This window comes from Aspergillus affinis (genome assembly GCF_023601865.1).
Source record: "Aspergillus affinis strain CMG 70 chromosome Unknown NODE_132_length_96952_cov_88_517781, whole genome shotgun sequence".
NCBI classification, from domain to species: domain Eukaryota; kingdom Fungi; phylum Ascomycota; class Eurotiomycetes; order Eurotiales; family Aspergillaceae; genus Aspergillus; species Aspergillus affinis.
In genome coordinates, this window is record NW_026515913.1 from 85022 (window position 1) to 96952 (window position 11931).

The 11931-nt window shown below is 48.9% G+C and overlaps 3 protein-coding genes across 3 annotated transcripts; 2 read left to right on the top strand and 1 right to left on the bottom strand.

Annotated features, from left to right (window-relative positions):
- Window positions 1-290: 290 nt before the first annotated feature.
- Window positions 291-2774, top strand: KD926_001645 (uncharacterized protein; the record flags this gene model as incomplete). Its single annotated transcript, XM_053105215.1, has 3 exons — window positions 291-1107; window positions 1164-1259; window positions 1324-2774. 3 exons carry the CDS (start codon window positions 291-293, stop codon window positions 2772-2774), a joined length of 2364 nt encoding a protein of 787 aa, XP_052951613.1.
- Window positions 2775-6576: 3802 nt separating this feature from the next.
- Window positions 6577-10833, top strand: KD926_001646 (uncharacterized protein; the record flags this gene model as incomplete). The annotated part of the gene is made up of 14 exons (XM_053105216.1): window positions 6577-6735; window positions 6793-6871; window positions 6926-7069; window positions 7117-7230; window positions 7287-7481; window positions 7539-7822; window positions 8440-8775; window positions 8825-8921; window positions 8987-9010; window positions 9063-9455; window positions 9509-9561; window positions 9617-9761; window positions 9813-10381; window positions 10447-10833. The coding sequence occupies 14 exons, from the start codon at window positions 6577-6579 to the stop codon at window positions 10831-10833; spliced, it is 2979 nt and encodes a 992-aa protein (XP_052951614.1).
- A 363-nt stretch (window positions 10834-11196) lies between these two features.
- KD926_001647 (uncharacterized protein) lies at window positions 11197-11753 on the bottom strand (the record flags this gene model as incomplete). Its single annotated transcript, XM_053105217.1, has 2 exons — window positions 11197-11466; window positions 11550-11753. 2 exons carry the CDS (start codon window positions 11751-11753, stop codon window positions 11197-11199), a joined length of 474 nt encoding a protein of 157 aa, XP_052951615.1.
- Window positions 11754-11931: the final 178 nt, after the last annotated feature.

Below are 11931 nucleotides of genomic sequence, written 5' to 3' on the forward strand. Positions count from 1 at the left end.
ATTGTTTCTTGTGAATGTAACCATAAGTTACGTCGCCCTATCAGTTGAATCCTCAGCCATCGAAAGACAGAGAGAAGCTTGAGTAAGACCAGGAAATTCTGGGAGAGGTTGTGTCAATAAACATTCCATTACACTGATTTACTTTATCCGCAGCCTGTCCTCCCCGCTATCTTGGCCTTGGGCACCTAGCCGCCCGCGTGCCTTTTGCCCATTTCTCTTTTTGTTTCCTAGCTGTTTACTATCTGAAGTCCTTTCGAATTTACTCGGCAGCCCTCTTATATATAGTGGAAATGTACATTTCTCTATACTCCAATGCCCCCCGCTCCTTTCTCTTTTGCGTCGTCGCTAATGTCGGTCCCCGTGGCACCAGCCGCTCCCTGGCCGTGGCCTACCGCCAGGGCAGAGACAGCAAAATCTTACCGTCATCGTTAGAACGCATGAACAATGTCGTGGCAGACACCCTCGCGCTGATCGAAATTCTCTCCGATCCCGCGAATCGCGCGCCGCTTGAGGCGGAGAGGGCGCTCGCGGAGGACCGGTATCGTCGGTTTCAGAGGGACAGCGAGGACGAGGGTAATTGGCGGCCTAGCGTCCCAGACACATCGCAGCCCCCTTTTGTCGTGCCGGACAGCAGCTACCGGGAGGAGCAGGCACAACCACTGCCCGACCTGCCGTGGCGTGATGACGGGCCCAGGGAGTTCCCTTTTACAACAACCTGTCTTTTGCTAGGGTTGTTGCGCGACGATGGCACGCGCCCCGGCGACATCCAGCTCCAGCCGCTATCCACTGTGTTCCGCGGCGACTGCAACGAGTATGGCCTTATCGTTCTTGACATCTCCGACCTCGACAGCGGCGTCAAGTATGGTATCGTTGCCTTCCCCGTGCGATACATGGCCGAGGTTTTCTGCCACGGCCCTGACTGGGACCCCATCGAAGACCAGCCGCCTGTGAAGGAACCCGACGTTGTGCTTGTCAGCCCGCGGCCTCGAGTGCCGTTGTCTATTGTTCGGTGGATACGCAAGTACTTGCACTGCGGAGACCCGGAAAAGGACCCCAACGTCCTCAAACTGGAGGATAGGCCGGTTGTTGATGGTACAGCCTTAGACTGTACGTCTCTTTCTACGCCACCTGACCGCTTGTATGTGCTGACTTGGGAATGGGAGACATCTGGCCACCGGAGCTTGAAGATGAAGATGAGGCCACAGTTGAAATTCAGGCTAGGCCCCCTTCGCAAGGTGTTATCTCCAGCATCTCCAACTGTCTGTGAACCGGCACTTCCTAATGACTAAACAAATCTACCGCATGTCCTGACTTGCGAAATAGACTTCTGGCCTTCAAAGTCCACTTCCCGGGCCTCATATGCATCGACCACAACAATCTCGCAGTTGACCACGTTAGACGAGCCACTGCGAAAAGCGCACATAAACCGTGCCATCGATAATCTGCTTCTTCTCACACAGCAGCACGGCGACCTCCCCCTCGACAAAAATACCATCGATAACTTCCAACAGCTTGCCGAGTTCCGCGAGCAGGTGCGGCGGCGACTCGAAGAGGTGCCCGACAGGCTAGGCCCGTCCGAGGTCTCGGTCCATATTCTGCGTGTTGCATACGCCGGATGTATGCACCTGAACTGGGTCGCGTTTAGGAACCTTGCGCCCAACATGATCGCTGCCGCCGTTGCATCCGACGAGCTTCGGGGTGCGTCTGCACTTAGCCTCTGCGTCGATCAGTTCAAGCTGGAGAGAGACGAGGGTGACCTCGGTGATCTAGCAGCGGTCCTGGCGCAGTCCACGGCTCTCAAACAGCTTTGTTTCTTGCAGAGACCGGACAGGGACAGTGATGACGCTTCCGCTCATTTCTGCACGCGGCTTTTGCTGCAAGGGAGGTCATCAAGAGACTTGGGGTGGCTCCGCGACAAAACAATCTATCCAACTTTCGCCTTTTCGACACCCTTGCGCAGCCGTAGATTTACATCACCTTCGACAATTAGTGCCTTTTTTACTTTCCCCGTTGTCCAAGTATCTCCCGTAATGCACATATTCACGTTTGTGGGCCAACGCAAAGATGCCGCAGACGCACACCATCACCTTCAAAAAAACCAGAACAGTTACTGCTACTATATCGACATGAGCAACACCTTTCTAGATGCTGAGCGGTTTAGCGTTCGGTTTCTCTCTTACCTCCGTTCCGTGGGTTCGGGTTCTAACAAGGCCGTCTTGCGATTCGCATACGAGGGGACCTCGTCACTCACTACCACCACCGACGGTGTTGACAACTTCCCCCCGCCTTCTGCTTCGTCAGCACTATTCGCTGTTAGTCCCATTCCCGCCGGAATTCTTGGCAGTCACCTCGCAGCGAGAGTCCGAGTCAGAGATATACACCCCGGCAGCTGGGTGCTCCTTCTGGACCAACGAGGCCGCAGCTCAAGTGACGACGAGGAGGAGGAGGAGAAAGAGGAGGAGAAGGATGCCGACGCCGACGACACCTTTCTACGTTACTGTTTTGTGAAAATCCGTCGATCCTCTGCCGAGATTACACAGCAACAACAGCAAGGACGCCCGGTCCCTAACCTCGCCGAGGTGGTAGGCGGGCTAACAGAGTTCTTGCGCAATACCGTGCCAGGTATCGATATTTGCACGTGGGAGGAACGGGTCGAGCAGGCAGAGAAAGACTTCCACGCGCGGCGGGCTTCAGTTGAACCGGGCAAACGCTGCATCGGCATCAGCGTCATGGCTGAGAGTCGTGCTCGGGCATTGCTTGAGCAGTTACTGTGATACCCCCGTACTGACTTTCCCGCGCATTTCAATGTTGCATGGAAATGAACTATTATTTCCTGAAGATGCTGCAAAGATAGGTCATAGATGCATATCGTGCTCGGGATCATTTAGCGTGGATTCAATCTTACCGTCAAGACAACCGAACAGGGTCCCTCGAAACTCTTTTTACCCTTTTTACCGGTGATTAATCTGATTCCTGTATTCATGCGCTAGTTATCGAGCATTTAAGCGTGCACTCCTGAAAATGGCAGATAGTTCACGTCTAATGGTGTGATCGGACTCCGCAGACCAGATAACAATAATGTTGCGAGAGCCAGAAAACTAGACAGAAGTAAAATGCCAACGGTAACTTTATTGGAAATGATTGATATTTTCTGGGAAGAGCGGCTTCCAGCTTACTGTTTTATTATTTTGCTCGGTGATGTTACCACGCATAGATCGTGCACCCCTAGACATGTATGGATCGCTCGAGACTGCACGATATCTAGTTGATACACCAATTAAAAGAGAGTACTACATCCAGACAAGGACATCCAAGACAAGCAAACTATCAGGACGAACTGACGTGCTCCAGACAGCCCCTTCTGGAATGCAGCCCTAACTCGACGGATCGCATAGCGCAAAACGTCAGCGCAGTGCTGATGTTCTAGAACAGCTGCTGAGGCTCTGGATAGCTCGATATCTAGTATATACCACGACCCCTTAAGAAGAGCCTTCTAGATATAGCGGAGGCACCCACCCTCAAGACGAAGCTGTTCAAATCGACGACTTGTTCCATTTATTGTGAACTCAGTGGATGGTAAGAAAGGAGGTTATGGGGGTTTGATGTGGAAATTTCCGTTTTACTTGACCCCTAGTCAATAAAAAAGACGCTCCCGGTAAGGAAAACGGGATCAAGCAGTCATAGAGCTACCAGTAATGGTATATTGCGGTTTTGGGGATAATGTGCACGATTCATTTGCTCTAACAATAAAATAAATATTAAAGTGATAAAGCAGGGAAATATGCCGTAATTCAAACCACATATCAGGAGCTTATAGATAAAATTGGAAGGCGGAAATGAATAAATCGGAATGTAGAAGAATAGATGAACGCAGAGATAGGTAGAGACAGCAAAGAGGATTCCGTCTACCGTAGGGTTCCGAACAGATGGCTTCATTTCCAATTTGCAAGTTACATGGCTATGCCTATATAAGGCTGTTCATGGTCCACGGCGGATAACTGAACTTAGGTATCGACCACTCTCATTCAAAAACTCTCTCGTTGTTTCAGACAATTGGCAATCACTTGACTCTTGGCAAAACTGCAATTTCGCATCCTACTCATCATGGCAGACCTTTCGGAGGACGAAAATTATGCTATCACTAAGCTGTACCCCAAATGCGAACAGGCATTTGAGAGACTCCTGAGTACCCTAAAAGTTGACGACTGTGTCATTACCCGGCTCAAGATTGTTGAACTATCGGACATTCTGGATGCTCAGAGAGGGCTTTTGACCTGAGGAAGGGAGAAAAAGGCCTATATCCCCGCAGAAACTCGAGGCTCAATAGAGCACAGGCTTCGGTATGATGTAGGTGAAAACCACAGAAAGCATATTGAAGGAACCCTCTAGGGGTATAACGAATACGAATATTCGGTCGAATATCTTAATTTCCTAAATAGGCTAGTGCATCCCCTAAACAAGTTAGTGTATTAAAATTTTGATTCCAGTCAGGATATCGAAAGCTTCATATTCATGATTTTGGGATAGATTTGTCACTTTATCACTTTATCAAACCTTTATGAAAAATTGTAAGAATGCAAACCAGAGGTATTGGAATTGATTTCTTTGCTTAAATGATGGTTTAGATCCTACTTCTGAAGCAAGTCAGGCAACTGATTATTCTCAATCATTCAATGATGCAATTGATCCTCTATTGAGTATAGAAAATCTGTCAAATCAATCCTGTACCCAGTCTCAGGAGCCTCAGGAGCCTTTACCTGAATCAGCTGCTACTTCAGTAGCTGAACAAGTTCGCAACTCAACAACTGTTGAACTGAGCCACTTAATATGGGATATATATATATATACGGTATAGTGCATATATGTGGTTATAATGAAATACAGATATCAAAGCTTTTCCCACAAGACCAGCCAATTAGAGATAGTTTTTAGTCATATAAGCGAACATCAAATGTCGAACATATCGGCCGACGTCGAATATTCGTTACACCCCTAGAACCCTCTGGCGACTCGATCTATTTCTTAGTGAATTAACACGAACCGGTCAAGGGGAGTACGATCCTGATGGCATTGGGGCGCTCTATAATTTTTCCAGAAGTGTCAAGGGCGTGAAAAATCTGAGCGACCTCCCGGATTATGTGAGAGACCTCCAGGGTTATGTCAGTGGCTTCCCGGGTTATGCGAGCGGCCTTAATATAATGCGAGCGACCCGATGAACATTTGGGATGGAACTGAAAGGGGACCTCGATTTGTGGTGCACATTCGACGCCTCATCAGAATCATAAAGGGCGAGGTTCAGGAACTTGATCAGATAACCACTCAGCTTGATGGTGGTCAGTTTGTGGTAAAGAACGAAGTAGAATGGGAACCCGAGCTAGACAGGATCGTGGAGATGGTACGCCATTGGCGCGCCTCAGCCAATGTTGAGCAGAATATCAACTTGAACGACGAGGCCATAGCTAGCACCTCTTTGGATGATATCATGTGGTTTTGCGAGCGACTTGCCATAGCTAATGCAAGGAGAAAGAATCCTCGTCCTTTGGGTGTGGGTCACACTTATGGGACAGTGGAGATATTTTGGAAACAGGAAAGCTCAATCCATACATCTGCACTTTCCAGAACTGCGATTCACCGTGCATAATATACGACGGAAGCGCTTCTTGGACGAAGCACGAACTGCACCACCATCGCTTCCAGCATCTTTGCGGTCAATGCCCGGGGTTCGCCACCGGCAGCAGTGGAAAGCTAAAATCCCATCTCTACCGCGAGCATGAACAATTCACCCATGATCTACTCTACAACAGCTACCATCCTGGCGAGATATCTCCAGACAAGAAGGATACCTGTCTTATCTGCCTTACGGAACATTCGTTGCCGGATTTGTATGAACATCTTGCAGATCACATGGAACATATTGCTCGGTTGGCTCTTCCCAGTGCTAACACTTAACACGGAGGCTCTCACGGTTCCCAGCCTGAATGACAACAGTGCATGAATCCACAGGCCAAGCAAACGATGCCGCCGAAGCCCCGCGAAGGGGAGACAACCAAGCATGCACCTGCATAAAAGCGCTTGGTAAAAATTGCCACAATTTGAGTTATTTCTATATTGAAGTTTGAATGATTTTAGATTGAACGTTACGTCCTATATATCCATGATAAAACCACCGTATTCGTACATGTCCCACCCATCCACCCATTCACGTAGAGTCAATCCAGTCAAAGAAACAATTCGTCAACTAGCCACTGGAAGGGAATAAACCAGAGTACGAAAAGAATACCATAGAGAAGGACCCAACTAGACTACCAAAGGATTACACCCCCCTTAGCTTATCACCGAAAATATGTTCACACACAAATCACATAGATGAGAAGACGGACATACGGCGGAGATAACGGAGAAGAAGCCGTCAGCGCTGCAGCAAAGAGTGGGTCCGCTGCCCCGCTGACGAAACGACGTGGGAGATTCTGCAAGTGGCACCAGGAAAATGCCAATATACTATAAATACAAGGTCCGCAGCTTATCAAAGTGGCAAAACAGCTTTTCCAGAGTCCCCAATTCATTCATAGTTTGAAAATGGTTAACACGCTCCCCTTCCGCGACATTCAGGTCCCCTCGCCCGGCTTCGGTGCGATGGGCCTTAGCTTCGGTCTTGGCAGCAACTTGAGCCTTGAGGAGGCCGAGCCGGTCTTGTTGAAGGCAATTGAACTGGGTTGTACGTTTTGGGATACTGCTGTATGTTGGATCTTCTTTCTGTCTGTCCTTTTTTGCAGTCAAGCTTATAATCAACAGGTTGTCTACCAAGCCGGTGTGAACGAGAAGCTGCTCGGAGATTTTATCCGGAAACACAATGTTCGTGACAAGATCTTCAGTATGTAATGATTCACCACTATTGCAACGAGTTGAAATACTGACAGGTAGACAGTTGCCTCGAAGTGTGGCTTCGACGTCTTCTCCGGACAGGGTGCTGTCACCAACTCCGCCTCGCATATCAAGGAGTACATCGAGGGCACCACTGAGCGATTGGGGTTCGCTCCTGACCTATACTATTTGCATCGCATTGATCCTAGTATGTTGTGTGCCAATTAAGTTGAGACCTTCTACTAATATTGTCAGACACCCCTCTTGAGGAGTCTATTCCCGCTCTTGATGAAATCCGCAAAGCAGGAAAGACCAAGTACATTGGTCTTTCGGAGTGTTCGGCCGCTACCTTGCGGAAGGCCAACTCTAGTAAGCCCATATCACTTGCACGCGCTAAAACATACAGCCATTGACAACTATCGCAGTTGCCCCGATCGATGCCGTCCAAGCCGAGTACTCCGCTTTTGAGACCCTGCACGAGACAGACGGCTTGATTGATACGGCCAAGGAGCTGGGAATTGCCTATGTCGCCTACAGTCCCCTAGGCCACGGCTGGCTGGTCGATGACTTCCACTACAAATCCCCCGACGACTTTGCGCCGGATGACTTCCGTCGAAATAGTGAGTCCTAAATTCACTTCCAAATCGCCGCTCTCTGTACTCATGAAATCGTACTAGTTCCTAAGTTCCAAGGCGAGAATTTCTATAAGAACCGCGCCATCGTGGATGAAATCAAGACCCTTGCTGATCGGAAGGGCTGCTCAATCACCCAGGTCGCGTTGGCGTGGGTTGCTGCACAGGGTTTTATTGCTATCCCGGGGACCACTAAGGCGGCCCGTCTAGAACAGAACTGGGCATCAAGGAATGTGGAATTGACGGAGGAGGAGAAGAAGGAAATGCGGAGGATCATCGACGCCGCCAAGCCGCACGGTAACCGATATGCTCCTGCTCAGCAGGCTATGGTGGGGCATTAATGGCTGTTTTCGTCAGTGTTATTACACGTATTTGCGGATAACAAACTATAGCATCATCTGCATTATAAACTAAAGGATTTTCCTCTACTGCCTCTTGCCCTACAAGGTCCTTTTGTTGCAGTTCGTGGGTCTAGCATTGCACACTTTCCCGTCGAGTAGAGACATAGCAAGAAATCTAATTATGTATTCATAAATTCTTTAATACACGCATACTGATTGCAATTCGAGGGTCGACATGCTTTCGGTTGGCCTCGGCTAGCAATCATTTTTATAAAGAGCCACGGGATGCAACGTTGAAGATGTCATGGAGTTAGAGCAACGGCCCGCAGCCGTCCGCATCCGTCATCTCAAACATCGGCTCATCCTATGACATTGGATACTCCACCAAGGCATTGCGGTTTTAATTTCCATGACACTTCGCTCTCCATGGCGTTCCAGCAGTTCAAATCGGTTGGGGGATGTCGTTGACGTAAACATTGAGTTTCGGTAGACTGCACAGGCCACCATAGTGTATGGACGACGAATACTAAAGAGTTGACTGTCGGCTATGAGGGCCGTAGGCCCTGGTCTCAATTGCACCTGCTTATTCTAATTACTCTTCTTAGGGAAAAGCTCGGGTCAAGATGATTTTAGGGCGCTATTTTACCGCCATCATCAATTTCTTTGGCTTTCCGCCCTCTTTCGGACCCCAGCAAGGAGTGTTGGGTCCAAATGTACCCGCTGAGCACCATGACGCCGATGCCTTGACCTTCGTTCCGCCCGGTGTCAGCGAGTCCGAAACAGAGATAATAAAATGCGACTACCCTGATATGAAGGGATACAAATTTGTGTCCGGCCCAGAGAATCGGGGCGGTTGGTTGGAGAGTTCAGACCCCGACAAGGAAGACTATAATATATACACCAATTACGAAACTAAATGGCCAAAGGGTGTGGTGCGCAAGGTCAGTACTCTACATTCTCATTATTTCGAGCGAAAATAACAGGACACAGTATCATGTCACCGTTGATGAGGCAGAGGTGACCCTCGATGGCGTGAAATTCCCCAACGCAAAAGTTTTCAACAAACAATGGCCCGGTCCATGGATCCGTAAGTCCTGGGATCTATTTGAAACAACTATGACAGAAAGTTGAGCTAATGCAGTGGCTGCACAGAGGCATGTTGGGGCGATGAAGTCCGTCAGTAGCTACCTACCGTCCACTTTCGCACATCACTAACGGAGGAATGCAGAGATCACGGTGAGAAACAATCTGGCTTATAACGGCACTGCGATTCATATGCATGGTATTCGAATGCTGGACAGTAACCTGAACGATGGAGTTCCCGGCGTAACTCAGTGCCCCATTCCTCCAGGCCAAAGCTTCACGTACAACTTTACCGCAACTCAATATGGAACCACTTGGTATCATAGTCATTATAGCCTGCAGTACACGGACGGTGTGCTTGGGCCACTGACTATTCACGGCCCTGCTTCTGGTGATTATGATAGCGCGATTGATCCTTTCATAATGGGAGACCATAACCATCGCAGTGCATTCCAGGATTACTACCAAGAGCAGTTTTCGAACTCGTCGCAAAACCGCTCACCTCCGAAGATGTCGAGCATTATCATTAATGGCAAAGGTACGTATTCATTGCTACTCGTAGGTCATAAAATATCGACTCACGCATTACAGGGAACTACGCCGGTTCCTTTCCAGAAAGACGATATACCAAGCATGTCAAACCGGTAAGATTGCCATCCCTTCGAAATTCCAGAAGATAAGGTCTAAATGCTTGAACAGAACGAGAGGAGGCTGCTGCGACTGATAAATACATCGTCGGATTCAACCTATATATTCAGTATAGATGATCATGAGTTCGAGGTTATTGGTGCTGATTTGGTCCCCATCGAGCCGTATACGACAGCAAATATAACTATTGGCAATGGTAATCGGCAACTGATTTAATGAATTAAAGTCCCTCGGCTAACTTTCTCAGGACAACGCTACCATGCTATACTGAAAACAAAAGACCCTCACCAGCTCTGGGATAACCAAGCGTTTTGGATTCGAACCCAGCCCGCTGAGGGATGTCATAACTTCGAGACTATCCCGGATGCGAGACAAGGGATTCTCTGGTACGGAGATGAGAAAAAGGCACCCATTCCCACTACGAATGCGCATTCTTACAGTGCACTCTGTCGGGACGAACAAGGCTGGAAGCCAAAAGTACCTTGGACAATCCCAGCTCTCAAGGAAGGAGAACGAAAGGAGCTGAACATGCCGAACTCCACCATCAAACTCGACCAGTGGTTACTTCCGAAGCAACGGGAGGAGGAAACTGATACTTTGGTCAATCACTGGAAGGCCATGAATAGCACGGCCTGGGTCGATTATAGAGCACCTACCGTCCAGCATCTCGATCCCCCATACGCAGAAAACGCAGTTGTCTACCCTGTGGAACCTAATGTACGCCATAGAGGCTGGCACTACATGGTGATTATCGGGGGTAATCAGAATAACCCTAGTAATGTAAAAGGAGGAAGGCTCATTCCCGCGGCACATCCTGTAAGTGATGCTTCAAGTCTGTCTAACTTGCTAAACGGTGTTTGACTGACCCTGCATTTACTCAGATCCACCTTCACGGTCATGATTTCGCGCTTCTCCAGCAGTCTAGTGACAAGTATGTTGACCATTCGTCGCTGAAGCTGACCTACGACAATCCGCCTCGCCGCGATGTCGTACTCCTGCCAAAGAACGGATTCATCGTGATTGCATTTAAGACAGATAATCCTGGACCTTGGGTCCTCCACTGCCACATTGCTTGGCATGCGTCGGCCGGTTTGGCCTTCCAAGCCCTGGAGCGAAAGGACATATTCAAAGAACAACTTGCTAAAAGAACACCCCAGTGGCAGAAAGACCAGTTGGAACAGAACTGCAAGGATTGGAAAAAATGGCAGAATAACTACGGTAACCACTTTGATCAGCAAGACCGCTTCCAGGACGACTCAGGAATTTGAGTGTCGATTTTGACACCCACCATTACAATGCAAAATTCAATTTTGAAGACAACAAGAAGTCGATTATCGTGACATTCACTAGGTTCTAACTGGCTTTTAATGGCCAAATTTGGCTTCTCGACCAGTCGACTGGGCCAATCAAAACTTTACCCTATCTATCTACGCTCACTTCCCCTGTCATAAAACCGCCGCCGGACAAGTTGGCCCCCTAGTATGGGCATCCAAGAGATGTAGGCGTTGTGGGATATGAAACTGCTGGCCTTATTCTTTTCCCATGGCCTCCAGGTCGTATAATTAATCTATACCTTAACATTCAATATATAATCATTCGTTAAATGAAACACGGAGCTTCGGCTCCGTCTATTATGCATCCACCGGAGAGGAAGTCTGCTTCGCCATTGACCACTCCTCAGCCTGTTCCTCTTTATCTTGCTTCGATGCATTCCGAGTCTTCATTCCCGCCGCAACGTATGCAATCGCAACAATGACCTCAGGCAGGAAGCTTAACACAACGCGAATCGCCAGCGACCCGGTCGTCGGGTTCAGGTCCGTCCTCTGCGTACTCATAGCAACGAGACTATATACGACGCGGACACCAATAAGAGACAACGAAAAAGACACAGTCGAAAGCAGCTATGTTCCAACGTTAGCAACTTCCTCTCCACCTCTCGATATCGTTCAAAAAACAGAGCTCGAACGGTAAAAAAATCACTCACCAAAGTCCCCTGCTTAACGACTGGGCTCGTCCTCCTCGGCCCCAAAAACGCAAGTCCAGTCCACCCGACCAGGACGACCCACGAGATCGTCAGGATCGCCATTCCCGCCTTCACCTTTCTCTCTGCCTTCTCGATCGGCTGTTCATGGCGCTGTAGCTGTGAGGACGCAATGGCCGTGAGAACGACGCCCGCGGCGACAAGCATGTGGAATAGGAAATCGAAAACGCCTTCCAGTCGGCGGTCGAGGGATTTGAGACGGTAGGTTTTTCTTCATATTATTCTCCTGTCAGCCGCTTGGTATTGGGGTGTGTGTGTGTGTGTGTGTGTGTGTGTGTGTGTGTGTGTGTGTGTGTGTGTGTGTGTGTGTGTGTGTGTGTGTGTG